This window comes from Labeo rohita, chromosome 21, assembly GCF_022985175.1.
Source record: "Labeo rohita strain BAU-BD-2019 chromosome 21, IGBB_LRoh.1.0, whole genome shotgun sequence".
In the NCBI taxonomy this organism is placed as follows: domain Eukaryota; kingdom Metazoa; phylum Chordata; class Actinopteri; order Cypriniformes; family Cyprinidae; genus Labeo; species Labeo rohita.
The window spans coordinates 15,093,425-15,112,557 of record NC_066889.1 but is presented as its reverse complement, the minus strand read 5'-3'; the positions used below and the strand labels follow the sequence as shown (position 1 = coordinate 15,112,557).

At 36.5% G+C, this 19,133-nt stretch overlaps 1 protein-coding gene across 1 annotated transcript in view; it reads left to right on the top strand.

Annotated features, from left to right (window-relative positions):
• The window catches only part of cadm1a (cell adhesion molecule 1a), a 356,532-nt gene that overhangs the window by 228,551 nt on the left and 108,848 nt on the right, over window positions 1–19,133 (top strand). The window contains 1 exon segment of the mRNA XM_051093071.1: window positions 17,641–17,658. Within this exon segment, the coding sequence (XP_050949028.1) occupies window positions 17,641–17,658 (18 nt within the window).

Sequence of the window (19,133 nt, the reverse complement as noted above, 5' to 3'; positions counted from 1 at the left end):
TTAGCCACACCAGCGTGACCTTTATTGGGACAAATGGCCCGTGGTGCACTTGGGTGTGTGTCAGCAGCAGATAAAAAGAGATGACATTAGAAAAGATGATCTCTGGTCACCGCACTGATTTGTGGCGAGAGGAAGATGAAGCTGTTTTTCACCCTCTCGCTCCGTATTGAGACGGGAAGACGAGAGATGAAGTGCGAGAGAGGAAGAAATAAGGAGGAATGACACTTCAGACGCGGGTTATGTAAGCAATCCGCAGCGTTGTCAAACACTGACACCTTATCAGTCACTTAGCGTTTACGTTTGCAACCTGCCAGATCCCTTCTAAGTCTCCCCCATGGACTCCAGAAAGGGAACGCTGGAAAAAATCCATACGGCTTGCGAGACCGTATATGGAAATCCCGCAAAAAGGGCCTCTAACTGATGCTGGCACTCTCTCTGCCAACAATCCCAAGACAAAAGACGCACTGAATCGCTCAGTTTTTATCGCCCGCTCTAATCTTAATACCTTTTGTAAGTTAAGCTTTAACTGGAAAAGCTGTTTGTTTTCTATTGACTTTCCTCCATAATCCAATTCCAAATGATACTGGGTCTCTTTCTGATTGAGACATCACTGAGCTTGTTGTTCTGTCTCTTATTCCTCCAACCATTTTCCATTTTCTCAGCAACCTGCATTTCCTGCCCGTTCAGAGTCGGTGTGTGTTTTCCAATGGAGGCCGATGTAAATATGACAGCCCATGGAAATGGGATAGAGTGGCAAATTGAATTACGGAGCGGCATAATGTGCCAATATGGCAGGTGCACGCAGTCATGTCTGTGTGGACACCATTGATTTAGTGGCACCTGTGTCTGCCGATTCTGTCTCCCGGACAAGAATGGATATCGGCCCATGACATTTTTTTGTGAATATAAACCTTATGCCGCTCAAAATGGGTAACAGACCAGCCCTCGTGTTATTGCCTTTGACAGCATGGATGAGCCATCTTGGTCTGCAGAGGCATGTGTGCAAACCGTCCACTCTTAATATTGCTTTACATGGCAATGGAACCTGTCAACACTCACGCTCACGCCTGCCAGAATTTTACATCTAAACGGCGAGTTCTTGTTGCACCATTGCACCAGCAAGTGATGCAAAACAAAATAGTTTGTTCTACCCATATAGGCGAGGCTGGCAAAGCCATGGCACCAATTTAACAAGACACAAATGCTAACACTTTAAGTTTCTAGATGTTAACAGTCAAATAGTTAAAGTGGAAGTGAAGCACTCAGTTAAGTTTACATTATTTGGTAAAATGATGTCTACTGTAACCATTTTAAAAAAAATAATTTTTTTGTTACAGCTTTTGGAGCAAGGGCGCCCCATCTTGCAGTACCAAAGCATGTGACGTTACGGGGTTGGTTCGCTCCGATTATTGTTATTTTAACACAGAAACATTTTGGTTCACACCATAATTTAAATGAATATTCAACAATAAACTGTCTATATGCTGAGTTTTGATCGTGGTATCCCAAACATTGTTTTCATAATGCGAGGCGCAACGTGATGTAAACAAACAACGGCTTCATACAATATCATTCATGTCACATTTTATTATGTCAGAACATTCAGACATATTTGTATTACACTGACTTGTTCACCAGTTGTGTGTAACATATTTTATGTTCACCTGCTAATACAATTAGCTTTCCTGCTGTTAACTCTTCACCTATCTGACCGGTGCTGCTTCCTCAATAAAGCTTATCATTCTCACGTGTTCTAAGCCTTGTCAGTTTAAATATTGAAGTGTTTTAAGCTATTCAAACATAAGACAGCACAAAATAGATTTCAATGCGGTACTTGATAGACCTGTGATAGACCTTTTCTGAAAGAGATTTCAATGTGGTACTCATGCATTGTGATAGATCGTATCTGTTCGCGTATCTGTCCGGCGCAGCCGCACACACACATAAAAAAGACACAGTTCAGCTCGGACAGCAGTACCAAACTGAGCTTTCTTTCGCACCTTCACCAGCAAATGCACACAAAATTACGTCAGAATGACAGTCGCGTAACTGCGTATTGTTTTCGATTCGCACTTTACCCCAAACCAGCAGGTTCACGACTTTTTTTTTTAATATATATATTTTAATTAAAGTGGAAGTTGTTTTTCTAAAAAAATGTAAACTTGACTGCTTCATTTCCACTTTAACATCTATAGTTTTATAGCATTTATTAACTTTAAAGGTCCCATATTGTCAAAACTGAAATTTTCTGGCTTTTTTCATGATAACTGAGGTCTAGGGGTTATGTAACTACCATATACGTTTCAAAACGGTCAATCCACAGTAAAATGCACACAGCCTGCATTTCACAAGCCGCTGTGACTTCCATAAAAATGTGACGTCTGAACTACTTAGTCACCGCCTTTAGTCACCACCCCGAGCACCAACCACCATCCCACCCTCCATTGCTGGGCAGCAACAACAACATGGAAACAAGTCGAGAAAACGCTGTTCAGTCGATGGATGTCAGAAAACTATATCATTGTACAGGCTTCCGAACAACATTAACATAAGAAATTGGTGGCACGTCAACTTTAGCCTCTTTCACACAGTGACTCTGGAAAATAAACAGATAATGTGTCCCATGATTTGTTCCGGAATTGCTTAATTTGGTTCACACAGTGATTTTCCGGAATCTGTGCATGCTTTACACACAAACCATAAAGATCTCATAAAGACATGTGATGTGTAATGCGATGCGTACGTTGCACTAAACTGCCGAACGATCTTCGCTTCAGCATAGTGAGGAACTCCCTGATCACTGCTTCATTCCAGTTTTCACATGTGCCTGTGACCCTAGTTGTAAAGTACTCCCACAATTGTTCTTTTTTTAATGTTATCATGTTGACAAGAAATGTTTACATTGTTAATATTATTATCATCATCTGCATCAGGCAAAATTTCCATATCTGTGTATCCCTACAAATAAACACAAAATGAATTAAATAGAGATTCAGCTCAAAGGCACCGTAGATATCCTCTAACCTTAGGTTTGACTGGCATGCAATCCTTTCTCAAAGAGCTCCATTTCTCTCTTGCAACTAACACAATCTTTAACCCGGTTGCCTTGGTATCCTTGCAGAAACGGGGTGTTCATAAGAGTTCAATTTTCTGAGGCTATCCTCAGGCTGGGAGCACAATATTGTTGAAGAATCCTGCCTGTATAATAGCAATGAAGCAGCACTTCAGATGAATCCAGCAAGCATGCACAATCAGCTCTGTGCACGGAATGATGGGATGCATAGTGGTAGGACTATTTGTTCACATGACTGGTTGAGTCTCGAGAGCGATATATTTGTTCTTCATTCAAAGTCACATTTCCATCTAAATGACAAAGCCATCACGTGATTCCAGCTCGATTCCATCGGAAAGCTTCAGCTCCAATGTAACCTTTTCTCCTTAATCAGTTCTTTTGTAGCTAAATGTCAGTAGATTAATTGAAAACTTGGGGCGGTTTAAAACAACAGCTGACAATTAATTTCCGTTGTTTCGGGCACCCGCTCTAAATGTGCTTGACAGCAATACTGCGTCAGCAGTTCATCAAAGTTTGGGTCAAGTATCCGGATGTGTGCTGTTGGGTTTCTACCCCTACAACATTGGGCTTTAGCACCTTAGCTTGCAGAAATCCTTTTAGGTAAATGTGTTTTGCAGCAGGAGGAGATGAAGACCATCTGAGAGGATGATGAATGATGGCTCCTGAAGGAGCAGCTGCCCCTTTTCCAGCCAGCATACACAACCTACCTCTCTCTCTCTCACCCTTCTGAATAAGGAAAAATATAGCTCAAAGCCTCAGGAAGGGACATTGTGTCGTCCCATCAGACAGCTTTAGGAATAGAAATGTAACAGATGCACGCTTGAGTTTATTCAGAGGACATTTTTGTCATTCCTCAACAGGCATCAAAACGAAGGGAGCATTCCATATGTCATCACAGGTACCATGATACCAAAACAACGGTTTGTTTGAGGTACTGCCAAAGGCTGGAGAAGATCTGCCGTTCAGAGCATCCTCCGTTTTTATGGAAATAGCTTGCATTGTTGTTAATTATTTATGGCACTCCAAAAACAATGCATTGTCAGCCTTTGGTGCCGTTGCGCTCTTCGATGCTCTGTGCGCGCTCCCTGCAGAGCTCTGAAGTACTTATATAAGTGCTATGGGAACCTAAGGCGATTTTAGAGGCAGAGCACACTGCCGTCCCATCTGCATCTCCGGCTCCCGGGATGAAATGGATGTCTGCGCAACCTTCCTAACGATCTTTTTTTGTTTTTCAATTAAACCGATGAACATATACTTGCTTTGTTTACAAATCACTGAAGCAAGTCGCCTCGTTCACGGCTCATTCCTCCCTTGCGTGTCTTACGACATAGTTTGTAGACTATGGAATATGTACAAGTGCTTCATCACTTTTGTCACGCTATATTTTTCTACAGGGGATTTGAGGACTTGAGATGAGCAGAAACGCAATATGGGAATGTGTAAAAGCGTCCTTGCTGCGGTAAACGAGTGTACCCAGCCTTTGACGTGGCGCGGTGGGAAAAACCCTTCCGTGTGTGCTTTGGAGCTGCAAGAATGTCTCTTTTGCCTTGTCAGATAGAGAGCAAACTTCCTTTCCGTCTTTCATCATGCCTCTGTTTATCCCACTGTACAGGAATGCACATATTCTGCCTGACTGCATCGCTTGTTCTTGCTCATGCAATCTCTGCAGATTTAATTACATGCTTTTCTAGACTCATATAAAAAGTGGGAGAGAGGTAGGAAAGCCAATGATTGAGGAAGAGAGACAGGGAAGAGTGGGCCGAGCAGTTCCCTGGGGTCATGTATTCATGTCGGAGGAATGGAACCCTACTGTATAATGATTTGCGATGACCTCGCAAATGAGCGGATTATGCCGGGGTTGTCGGGAGCAGCTGTAATGGGCCTGAGGCTCAGTAGGGTTCTCCATATAGTCAAGTGACCGAAAGCATAGACAGGCCGTGAGAGTGGAATCCACTTGCATTTTATGGGGCATAAAACCATGCGCATACTTTCATCTTTCCCACTACAGCTTACTGAAAGTTAGTGTGTTCCATCATACTGACTATGACACTCACAGAATAAAACTTCCTCACAATATAAAACCACCATAATATAGGAACTTTTGGCTCAATAGACCTAAAAACACACTTTTCAGAATCTCACTAGGGTTAGTTAGTTTACTCATCGAAAGTTATGAAGTCCCACCACTGTAAGTTGGGAGCTTTAGGCTCAATCGAGCTTACAACACACTTTTTCAGAATCTCAATAGGGTTAGTTATTTTTTTTAGTTTACTCATTGGGGTTGTGAAGTACCACCATTGTAAGTTGGGAACTTTCTCACTCAACCTTATAACACTTTTCATAATCTCACTAGTTAGTTATTTATAATTAGTTATTTATTTTATTCATTACAAGTTATTATCTTCCACCACTGTAAGTTGTGAACTTTTGGCTCAGTCGACTTTGTAACACACTTTTCATAATCTTGCTAGTTAGTTATTTGTAGTTAGTTTATTCATTGAAAGTTATAAAGTGTAAGTTGGGAACTTTTGGCTCAATCGACTTTATAACACAATTTTCATAATCTAACTAATTATTTATTTATAGTTAGTTAGATATTTAGTTTATTTATCGAAAATTATAAAGTCCTGCCACTTTGAATTAGGAATTTTTAGCTCAGAAGACCTTATAACATACTTTTCATAATCTCGCTAGCTAGTTAGTTATTTATACTTAGTCGTTTAGTTTATTTATCAAAGGTTATAAAGTCTGACCACTGTAAATTGGGAACTTTTGACAGAATAGACATTATAGCATACTTTTCATAATCTCGCTAGTTAGTTAGTTATAGTTAGTCGTTTAGTTTATTTATCAAAGGTTATAAAGTCTGACCACTGTAAATTGGGAACTTTTGACAGAATAGACATTATAGCATACTTTTCATAATCTCGCTAGTTAGTTAGTTATAGTTAGTCGTTTAGTTTATTCATCGAAAGTTATGAAGTCCCACCAAATGTAAATTAGGAACTTTTGGCTCAATCGACTTTATAATACTCTTTTCATAATCTCACTAGTTAGTAATTCATAGTTAGTTAGTCAAATAGTTTATTCATCAAAATGCATGATGTCCCACTACTATAAATTGGAAACTTTTGGCTCAGTCGACCTTATAACACACTTTTCATAATCTCGCTTGGGTTAGTTATTTATAGTTAGTTAGTTATTTAATTTATTAATCAAAAGGTATTAAGTCCCACCACTGTAAGCTGGGAACTGTTGACTCAATCGACCTTATAACACACTTTTCATAATCTCACAAGTTACAGTAGTTGTTTATATTTAGTTAGTCATTTAGTCTATTCATCGACGACTCTTTTCATAATTTCACCAATTAGTTATTTATAGTTAGTTAGTCATTTAGTTTATTCATCAAAAGTTATGAAGTCCTACTACTACAAAGTGGAAACTTTTGGCTCAATCAACCTTATAATACTCTTTTCATAATCTTAGTAGTGTTAGTTATTTATTGTTAGTTATTTAGTTTATTCATTGAAAGTCGCAGAACTGTAAGTTAGGAACTTTTGGCTCAGTTGACCTTATACCACTGGTATAGTTTTGTTAATTTATTGTTAGCTATTTGGCTTATTTATCGAAAGTTATGAAGTCCCATCACTGTGTGTGAAGTAACACATTTTTCATAACCTCACTGGTTAGATATAGTTAGATGTTTAGTTTATTAATCGAAAGTTAGAAAGTCCCACCAATTGTAAGTTGGAAACCTTTGGCTCAATCGACCCTATAACACTTAGTCACCTTAGAATTATAAGGTTCTATCTTCGTCAAAATTGAGTTATTCACATATTCTTATTCTGTGACAACTTAATTACATTATGTGATGTTTCTTTTGTAAGCTGCGTACATTTTGGGCTGCTTTTTAGAAAACAAAAATGGTTCTATCTATAGAAGTCTATGGAAGACAAAATCTTTGAAGCTCAATATCTCAAAAGTGCTCAGAATGCAGATAGAACCTTATAATTCTAAGGTGTCGACTCTTTTCATAATTTCACCAGTTAGTTATGTATAGTTGGTTAGTTATTTAGTTTATTCATCAAAAGTTATGACGTCCCACTACTACAAGTTGGAAACTTTTGGCTCAGTCGACCTTTACATAATCTCAGTAGGGTTAGTTATTTATTGTTCATTTTTTCCTCCACATTAAATACATTTCAGCCTTTGGCTCAGCACCTTTGCTTTAGCGAGTATCAATGCGTTGTTCCGTTTACTCTGACAACTTTATTTTGGCCGCATCTTGCCGCAACCAATGCGGTATGGAGCAGAAGAAACAAGGTAAATGGGGGCACCACTGTGCCATGTCAAAACATCAGTCATTGCTCTGTAACTACTAAAAAAGGGAGTTTTTCGTCTGGTGAGCATCCCAGGGAGAGCCTGTCATATCTGTCAGTGGCGCAAAATTCGTGCTTCAGGTTAGTGTTCCCAGCCCAGGAGCAAATATGTGGCTAATGGCAGACTGGCGGCCTCTCTTTCTTTTGTGTAGGCTGATCCAGGGGATTAAAGCATCTGCCTGCCCTCCGCTCGCTATAATGGCATTAGGGAATGGATATGCTTTAGTATTCCGTTAAAGAATATCTGATATGAGGGCTCGGCTGATTTAATTAAGTAAAAAGCTAGACCTGAGAGCGAGGGGGAGAAACCAACAAAGGCAAACGCGGAATAAGAGAGACAGACAGCCTGAATTCAATGTGTAGTCTCTCGGCAACCAAGCGTAGTCACTGCAGCGTCGGAATATCGTGAGAATGTTTTAACTGTGTTAATCTCTATACCAACTATTCATTCTTTCACCAACAGTTTCCATCTTTTGATCTCAACCTTTTAATATCATGTCATAATCAGCCACGACAAGCAACAGGACATTTTGGGAGTTGCTTGGTTTGTTTTTAGGTAGCTCCACCCACAGTGGAATCTCATTGGTTGAGAGTCAAGAAATGTATCTACAGTTACACATTAAAGTGTTTACTCATGTCGTTCCAAACCTCTAGGGTTGATTTTCTTCTGTGAAACACAAAAGAAAAAAATGTCTTTTTTTTTTTTTTTTTTGCTTTTGTTGTTCTGTTCTGTTCTGTTCTGTTTAGTTTTGATTTGTTCTTTTCTGTTTTGTTTTGTTCTGTTTTATTTTGTTTTTGTTCTGTTGTGTTCTGTTTTTTGTTTGTTTTTTTCTGTTGTTTTGATCTTTTGTTTTTTGTTATGTTCTGTTTAGTTTTTTGTTTTTTTTCTGTTCTGTTTTGTTGTTTTGTTTTTTGTTCTGTTCTGTTTAGTTTTGTTCTGTTTCATTTTTTTTTTTGTTCTGTTCAGTTTTTTGTTTTGTTCTGTTCTGTTTAGTTTTGTTCTTTAGTTTTTTGTTCTGTTTTGTTCCATTTTGTTTTGTTCTGTTCTGTTTTTTGTTGTTCCTTTTTTGGTTCAGTTCTGTTTTTTGTTGTTTTGTTCAGTTTTTTGTTTGGTTTTATTATGTTTTGTTGTTTTGTTTGGTTTTGTTCTGTTTTGTTTGTTTTGTTCTATTTGGTTTTGTAATTTTGTTCTGTTCTGTTTTGAAGTTTTGTTCTGTTTTTTTTTTGTTTGTTTTATTCTCTTTTTGTTTTCAGTTTTTTTGTTTGGTTTTGTTCTGTTTTGTTCTTTTGTTTTGATTTGTTTTTTTTGTTTTTTTTGTTCCGTTTAGTTTTTTATTCTGTTTTGTTTTTTTGTTCTCCTTGGTAGTTTGTTTTGTTTGGGTTTGTTCTGTTACGCTTTTTTTTTTCTTCTTCTTCAAAAAATATTCTTCAAAATCCTCTTTTGTGTTCTACAAAAGAAAAGTCATACAGGTTTGGTACAACATGGCAGTAAGTAAATGATAACAGAGTCTTCTCTTTTTTTTTTAGGTGAACTTTAGCCATATAAAGGCTACACAGTACATACTGTAAGTGCAGTCAGACTGTTTCTCTTGCTCACATTGGAGGAGCCGTACAGTCTTATAGCAGAAAGCACTAGATTTCGAGTAAGTGGCAAAGATGGAGTCCATTTTTAGAGACTTGAAAACCTTTAAAAAGCCTATTTTGCTCACATCCAAAAAGCATGTTAGCAGCAACTTTCTATCACACTGTGGCAACCCCCAAAATGTGTTTCTTATTTCTGGCAAAAAAAGTATAGGTTACAGAGACCAAAAAAATTACACTGTCCTTGTCTGTTTTGGAGAAGCCAACATTTAAAATGTTTGTTTTTCATTTTAGTGTGTGTTGTGATTATAACCTTTTCTTTCCAGAACACTGACCTTTCTGTTCACTAATAACAGCCAAAAACGTTTTCCATGGCCTCTAGTTGGTCAGCCGTTCAAAGTGCAGTTCTGATTTTGTGTGAAATGGTGCTTTTTATCATTTCATTATTTATTTGTTTTTGTTTTGGTTGAAGGACCCTTACTCAAATTACGTGACTGACATTCCAATCAAAATTTTGGCGATTTGTGAACAGCAGGAAGTAACACTGCTCACTGCTTTTGCTCGATTCTCATTAGCTAATTAGTTACGGAGGAGTCCATTCAAGTTTGTTCAGGCATATCATCATTTTGGGCAGCTCTTTTGTCTGTTTCCCATCAAAACAGGATGTTTGGTTGAGTACCTATTAAACGGCTTGTCTCTTTTAAAAGAAATCGCCAATATGCTTTAATTACTAAAACCCAAAAATGAAAATTCCGTCATTAATTCCTCACCCTCATGTCGTTTCAAACCTGTAAGACCTTCGTTCAAGTTCAGAACACAAATTAAGATATTTTTGATTAGAGTCTGTCTGTGCAGGGTCAAAAAGCTCTCGGATGTCATCAAAAATATCTTAATTTGTGTTCTGAAGATGAACCAGGGTCTTACGGGTTTGCAACGGCTTGAGTAATAAATGACAGAATTTTTTGGGTGAACTGTGCATCATGAGTCGTCAATATGTTTGGACTGTTTTCCTGAAGGAGAAGGGCTGTTTGAGTACACTAGCATATAGATGGCCTCAGAGGTTTTTGTTGTGATTTCATGGGGTCCTTCGTAAATGGAGTGACTTCAAAGTTATGAGGGGTCACTTTACCTTAGGTGATCCCACAGAGATATGCCCTGAGATTGAAGAGCTGCTGGGTGTGCTATCAGATAGCAATTACTGCAGATCTGTGCCTCTCATTCAAAATTAATGGTAGCATTCCCTTTCTGGTCTCTAGGTCTCGTCTGTGACCACCCCAACTGTCCCTTTGCTGTATCAGTTCTCTGTCTCGCCCCCGTTCTGTCCCCAAACACCTGATGGCTTTCGTCTGAAGCTATTTTCCACCGACTGGCTGTAACATTCAGATCCGCTTTTGAACATCTAATAGCAGCATTGTTGGTATTCAGGTCTTATCGTTGTCGTCCTCCTCCTCCTTTTCTGTTATGTCTTTTTGACTTGCCTTTAGTTTGAGCTTTGCCGAAAGTATGACGAATGTAAATGTCACCTCTTTTCAAGGATTTCTAATCAGATTCCGATTGTCTGTAAGGAAAGATAGCATCACGATCCTTGTGGCCTCCTGGTGTGTGGCATAGAGGTGTTGAATTGGTCTCTTTGGCATGCTGTTCAGAAAGGCATGGATGTGAAGGTCAATCTGTGTGTTGCGTGGATCGTGCTAGGCCACACAACCCTGCCCTTTCCATCAAATCCCTTTTGAGATGAAAATATGACTCTGCTCTCCTAACCTTTTAATTACATGAAGGCTCAGCAGGTCAGGCTGGAAGCTGCATGTCTGTGGGTATGTACATCTGCTCACAGTACTCCATCAGTGCCCTGAATCCCTAAACATCCATGGCCTGATGGCATGTCAGCTCCTGAAAGACATATCATGGTTTTCCACCAATTATTTCTGAAATATGCCACTGTTTTATTAAACAATGTCCTTTGCTGTTTTTGAAAGAAGTCTCTTTTGAAAGATACTTTCAAGTGTATATTATAATGTACATTTTTATGCGAAAGTTTGGGAACCCCTTGCAAAATCTGTGAAAATGTGAATAATTTTAACAAAATTCTGTCCTGAGTAAGATATTTTACATAAAAGATGTTTACATATAGTCGACAAGACAAAAAATAGCTGAAATAATCAAAATACCCCCCCGCAAAAGTTTCGGAACTCTTGTTTCTTAATACTGTGCGTGGTTACCTGGATGATCTACGACTGTTTTTTGTTTTGTGATGGTTGTTTATGAGTTGTTTATGAGTTCTTCAGTTTTCTAGCATCTTTTGCACCTTTTCAGCAGTGACTGTGTGATTATTGAGATCCATCTTTTCAGACTGAGGACAACTGAGGGACTATTAAAAAAGGTTCAAACATTCATTGATGCTCCAGAAGGAAACACGATGCATTAAGAGCTGGGGGGTGAAACCTTTTGAATTTGAAGATCAAGGTAAATTGTACTTAATTTGTCTTCTCGGAAACATGCAAGTATCTTCTGTTGCTTCTGAAAGGCAGTACTGAATGGGAAAAAAATATTTCAATAAAATAAGAAAAATTTGGACATCTTCATCCGTTTCAAAAGTTTTCACCCCCTGGCTCTTAATGCATTGTGTTTCCTTCTGGAGCATCAGTGAATGTTTGAACCTTTTTTAATAGTTGTGTTTGAGTCCTTCAATTGTCCTCAGTGTAAAAAGATGGATCTCAAAATCATACAGTCACTGCATTTTGTTAAAATTATTCAAATTTTTACAGATTCTGCAAGGGGTTCCCAAACTTTCGCATAACACTGCAAACTATCTGTTTGTTGTAGTGCTCATATAAAAGCATTTTATTTTATATAAAAAAGCAATTAATGAATAACACAAAAAACAATTTTTTATTAAAGTGTGACAACAATTTTATTATGATGATGATTATTATTATGATTATTATGAATTTAGAAATATGAGAGAAAGAAATCTCTTAAATTTAGTGCATCCTTGCTGAATAAAGGATTAATTTCTGAATGAGTGAATTAATAAAATTAAAACATTTAAAAAAAAATAAAATACTGATTTATGCAAATTCATAGATTTGAGAAAGTTTAAAGTTATACCAGTAGTATTGGTAGTGATAGTAGTTTTAAAGATTAAAAAAGAAGAAAGACGTCTCTTAAATTCAATGCACCCTTGCTGAATAAAGTATTCATTTCAGTATTTAAAAAAATAAATAAAAAAATAAAATTATTAGTAGTGGTAGTAGTAGTAGTTTTAAAGATTTTTGAAAGAAGTCTCTTAAATTTAATGCATTTAATGCCTTGCTGAATAAAGTCTTTATTTCAGTAGTAGAAATGCTGTTGAATACATTTTATTTTATTTTCGTTATTTTATTGTGCTATGCTTTAGATCTCAATTTTGAAAATGTTGTTTTACACATCCTTCAGTTACACTGTGGCAGTGCTGACCAGCGTGGAAATCCAGCAGGGTAGTTTTTAAGGAATTTTTGAGAATATCAAACTGTTCATGGCAGGTTAGCTGGCACACATTTCTGGCTGCCCACATTGAATCTTCTCATGAATGTTCTGTGTAATGTCAGAAAGCAATGCTAGATTCCCCAAAGCAGAAGGGAATTAATCTGTGAAAACAGACCTGGATCTCGAATTCTAAAATATCGGAGCTATAATTTCTTTTTTGCTTAATGAGCCTCTCTCCTCTGAAGAAGTTGTAAGTGTCCCCGAAGTTTAGGAAAACCTTAAAAGTCAGTTCAAAGTCAGAGGCGGATGGTGGGATCCGCCAGATGTGACCTCTCTCTCTGGCTCCTTCAAGGTGGTTTTAGGACACTGGAGTGTCTATTCCCATCAGCGAGGCTTATCGGAGTGGCAGCAGTGGTGTCTAATCACCGCCCGGCAGACAGACAATAAATCCCTCCCTATTATGGCTCAGGTACACACACGCTTCAATCCTCTCTGACTAAAGCAGCCTGATAGGACAAAGACTTGATCCTTAGAAACACTTGCACTTTGTCGCTGACTTTGAAGTCCATGAATCTGACAGTTTTTGTCCAGTGACATTATAGCTGGAAAAAGCTTTTCTCATGTTCACATTTGCAGATTACTGATAATTGTGCTTTAATGGGTCCACTTATCATGTTTAATTTAATACCTCATGAGCAGGTTTCGAGGTTTTGATGAGGACAATGATACTGCAGAAACCTGTGTGAGGCAGCTGGCCAGGACTGAGATGTTATGCAAAGTCGTGTCTCAAAAGCACCACTTTGGCCTAATGATTTTTTTATTAGATAAATGATTATTAAATATATCTATCTATAAAATCTATATCTGTCTATAAAATATAATATATAACGATTATGAATATGCATACATTAATACATACATTGTTGTTTTAGATTGTTTTAGACTGTATATTTGTTATTATTAACGTAATAATATATATATATATATATATATATATATATATATATATATATATATATATTTGTGGTGGTGTATGTTTAACATTATTATTATATATTTATAATATAATATAATATAATATAATATAATATAATGTAATATAATATAATATAACGTTTGTGTGAATCTCTCTTTTTGTAGGGATACATTCTCAGTTATGGCAGCATATTTTTAAACATGCTTTGATTTTGATTTTGAATAAATAAATGATTATTAAATATCTGTAAAATATAATATATACCAATGATTATTAAATGCATACATTGTAGTTTTAAATACTGTTTATTTATTTTAGTGCTTTAGCACTGCCACAAAATAATTAGTTGTTATTGTTGTTGTTGTTATTATTATTATTATTATTATTACTAATGTTATAAATACTATAAAAATGTTATTATAAAAAATATTTTATAAAGCATTATAATATCAATATTATTATTTGTTTATAATAATAATAATAATAATAATAATAATGTATAAAATATAATATAAAATAATAATCATTTCAGATGTTTATATGAATCTCTTTCTTTCTGTAGAAATACTTTCCCAGTTATGACAGCATATTTTTAAACATAAACTAATGATTTTTAAACATGCCTAATGAATATTAGTAGATAAATGCTTATTACTATTTGTTATTTAACATTTATTTATTTTTAATTATAATAGTATTGTCATTATTATTATTATTATTATTATTATTGTTGTTGTTGTTGTTGTTGTTATATTAACATAATAATTAATATAATTAATGTTATAAATAAATAATATTTATTTATTTTATAATTTAGGGTTTTCAATAAATTGTTGTATTCCTTGTTTGTTGCTTTGAAAAAGAATTCTGACATCAATATTTGTAATTATATTTTTATATTAACATAACATAATTATATATATAAAAAAAAAAAAAAAAAATTATATTACCTTATATGAATTTCTCTCTTTCTGTAGCAATACATTCCCAGTTATAACAGCATATTTTTTAAACATGCCTTGCTTTCAGGCTTTTGACTATGTGAAGTGCTCTCAGGTTGGTGTGCACGTAAAGCGAGACACAAGGGTTCATTAATGCAGCTCATGCATGCTGACCCCAAAGTTAATGTCCCTATCATTTTGGAGTAGGGAGCGTCTCTCAAGTGGGATAACTCATGTTTAATGCATTGCACTGGTCAGAGATTTTAACCTCACCTGAAGAGATGGGGAGAGAGTGTGACACGGACTGGGCGGTCCCTTAGCTCTCCGGTCAGGGGCCCAGCAAAGCCTAGGGCTGAAAAGCCAATGCAGAGTTATTCCGACGGCTGATATTTACTTAACATGGACAACCCTATTCGTGTGGCCTGTGTTCCAGGGGTCTAAATTCAAGGGTGGCCCCGGTCCCCTGTGACTCTCGACTAAATCATGTGACAAATCCAAACTGTATTCTCCCACGGTATCAAGTCTCTATCAGTCTACTCTGCTAAAATAAGACTTGCAGCTTAGACCAGGCTAGTTTCCAACAGCCAACATTGTCTTGATGAAGCAATCCTGGTTTTATAGGCCTATGCAAACCTCTGTGAAGTATATTTAGATCCTGCCTCAAGGGTCTTGTTGCGAGCGGCTGGGTTTGAAGAGTTTTGTTTGGTACCAAGCGATGATTTATGCCGTGGTCACCCATGGATATTTGCATGGATTTCTGTGTACTTTCTCTAATGTTGTTTAAATTCAATTGACATGCAGACGCTCTGAGCAAAGCTGAGGCACAAATATCCATCTTCAATGGCTTTGCGTTGAGTCCCAGAAGAGGAATGCTAATTAGCACATTAGCTAAGATGAAAATTTGGTGAAAATGCTAATAAGAAAATTGTTTTTCTAATCAGACTCTGACTCATTGCACAGTTTCATAAAGCCATGTCGGCTCTAAGTGCTTTTTAAAACTGTTATGCGGGTACCAGAGGCGGTGCATTAGCTAAGCCTCTGATTTGGGGGCCTTAGCAGCAGATAGATGAGCTCAAGACCAGGTGCTGTTGACATGTTGCAATTAATGAAGTTTCACAGCACGCTGCGTCAAGAGAAAGCACTGAACGAGTTAAAGTAATGCTCCGCCGGGGACCTGATGATGAATTTCTCCCTTCATTGTTTCTTATTGTTATATTCATGAGGATTTTGCTGTTTTTAATGGCTGCTCAAGACACACCATTAAGTGGTCAGTCAAACAGATTGTACTATTCATGTCGGACCTAAAGTTTGTTTGTATCAGCCACGTTATGTAACTCCTAAATGATAGCCATGCTGATATCCACGTTATTTTTCCCATAACAGCGGGCACGGTCATTTGTAAATTTTATGGGTCTGGCTTCCGGTCTCATCTGCGTCCAGCTGTTTTGTACAAAACAGCTTGTTTTGCTGCTTGATATTGCAAATGGGTGTCTTACCATGTTATTTTAATGTATTATCTTAATTATGAACACACTGGTTTGTAGTGCAAACATTTTTACTGTTTTCTGCACGTTATTATTCTTCTCATTATTTCCCACTCTTAAAAATAAAGGTACTTCACGATGCCATAGAGGAACCTTTTTTTTGTCTAAATGGTCATAAAGAACCTTTAACATCTGAAGAACCTTTCTGTTTCACAAAAGGTTCTTAGTGGCGAAAGAAGTCTTCAGATTATAAAAAGGTAAGAAAGAGATGGTTCTTAAAGAACCTTTGACTGAATGGTTCTTTGTTGGACCAAAAATGGTTCTTCAATGGCATTACTGTGAAGAATCTTTTAAAGCACCTTTATTTTTAAGAGTGTATAGCGGCTAATGAACCGGAAGTCTCGCCCATAGGCATACTTCCAGAATAAGGTGAACAGAGTGATATTACATGGCTACTCATGTGATATTGCTCATATGTTCAACAGTTCGACAGTGCAAATGTGTAAATAAATAAGAAACAGCCACAGTGTTGTATGCAGAACTACTTCCTTCCGCCACAGACTCAAATCTACAGTTGTCAGTTTAACAGCTGAGCCCAAGCCTCCATTACTAATTCAAAAACATCACTTTAGAACTAGTAATGAAGGCATGTTTAGTTATGTAGAGTATTATAAGAGTGAATGAGTGTGATTACCTGCATCTGATACAGCATTCATTCTTCAGCTCAGTTTCATTCATCATAAAACGTCCGCTGAGGAAAGCGATATCTTTGTCGTAGTATCCTTTTAACTATAGAGGGTGATTTTCAGTGACAGCGCTGCTCAGTGAATTTGTTGGTTGTATCTTACAATGTGTTGGTGAAAATGACTTCCTTGTTTACAACCATGTTTCAGTTTCTTTCAAAATAAAAGTCTTTACGGCTGACTCACTCATAAAAAGTGTCTTGTCGCCATCTAATGGCGTAATGATGTAACTAAAATCATCATCACTAACACACACACACACACACACCGGTTCTCAATACCAGATACGGTTATGTTTATATAAAACATTATTTATTGAATAATTATTTTTAAAGAAGTCCACTTCCAAAACAAAGATTCACATATGTTCATGTCTTTCTTTCGTCAGTTGTAAACTTATGTAAACTTATTTTTACGAAATTATGTTTTTGAGAAAACCATTTCTGCATTTTTCTCCATATAATGGACTGCTATGGTGCCCTGATTTTAACTTCCAAAATGCAGTTTAAATGCGGCTTCAAACGATCCCAAATGCAGTTGTAAACGATCCCAGCCGAGGAAGAAGGGTCTTATCTAGCGAAACGATCTGTTATTTTCATTTAAGAAAATACAATTTAAATACTTTTTAATCTCGTTTGAAGCCTCAAAAAAATTTAAAACTGCAATTCATGAAACAACAGCAGTAGCATTTCTAAGATTATAGTGGAATTTGATGTCCACCATGACACTCGCTGTGAGAAATACTGCAAGCGGACTTGTATATTTTATTATATTATATTATATTATATTATATTATATTATACAAATAAAATTATATTATGTTATATTCTAAATTATTTTCCCTCTCAAACCTTGACTGTGACCTTGCTTGAAAATTTATTTGGCATTTTTTTTTAATGTGTTATTTTACTTTCCACTGACTGCATGACACTTTGGGGATCGTCTAATGGCTTCCTCCTAATTATTTTCTCTCTTCCTCTCCCCCTTTCACGCAGGAGCTGCTCAGTTTCCAGGTATGGCTTCCCTTTCTCCTCTTGTGTTTGTGTGTTAGTTTTTTTTTTGTTTTTTTTTTTTTTTTCATTCCCTTTCCCATTTTCCCAAATAGCTTGTCCTTTACAGCTAGCAGTGCTGGTCATAACCAAAACCATTTCGCCTTTTCTCCAGCTTCTGATTCACACTGACTTCTTCTCTCTCAACCTCCACCGGTACAGGTGCTGTATCTCTCCAGCACTCCATCTTTCTCGTCCTTTCTAACATCATCCGTCTCTCACCTTTCAGGACAGAAATTACGCCTCATTCTCTCCGGTGTCTCATCCAGTTGAATTTCTCCATTTTCACAGAGCACATTTACTCCAGATATGCAATCATTTCCTCTTCAAATGTGGGGAATGTGTTTTGAAGGAGGGCGGTAAAATAAGTCATTTGGTAAACCGTACTCAAACTCTCCACTCTATCAATGTCTTGCCTGTGCCTCTCAGGTCTTCCTCATTTTATTTCTTGCCTTTTTGTTTTTTTTTTTTTTTTTGTTTTTTTTGCGCTAAGGCTCATTGAAGACAAGCATGGGTTCAAGATATGAGAATGTTTTCTATTTTTCTTTTATACTATATATACAGGACGTTATATATTACTAATGGTATGTTTGGTTTAGAGAGTTTGCGCACAAAAGCAACATAAAAGCTCATAATGATGAAATGGTATCATGTCTGTGAAACCTATTCCATCCGTTGCAACAAGGCTGAATTTCTTTCTTTGAGTGGTACCTGCTTATACTTCTAACCTTTTCATTTGTGTTGATTGTAGTTTTGAAATAGATATAATGCACACTATAATTCACTGATGAATGTCACATGACTCATTTACCAGAATAAAACTTCCAGAACAATCTATGCATAGAGGTGTAATTGGATATAAAATATAGTTTAGTTAGGTTGAAAAAAAATATATATTTTTTAATAAATCCTTGATATTTTAATCTTATTTGAAACAATATGTTTTATGAAACTATAGAAATAATTAAAAAATAAACGCTAATACTGGAAATAGATAATATAATAACAGTCATGGCCAAAAATTGGTGTTCACATGCTTATTGTTTTTGATTGCACTGCAACAACAACAACAACAACAAAAAACAGAAAAGAAAAGTCAAACTTGATCAAATTTCACACAGAACTCAAAAATGGACTGGACAAAATTATTGGCACCTTATCAAAATGGTAAGAAATAATTGCTTTTCAAGTATGTGATGCTCCTGTAATTTGTATTTAGACACACCTGTGGCAAGTAACGTGTGGGCAACATAGTACACACTTGCAACCAGTTAAAATGGAGAAAAGTTGAAAAGTTCAACCTTTGTGTTGTGTGTTTAACTGAGCATGAAGAAAAGAAAGAAGTGTAAGGAGTTGTCTGTGGATTTGAGAGAAAAATTGTTGGAAAACATGGACAATCTCAAGGCTACAAGTCCATCGCCAGAGATCCTAATGTTCCT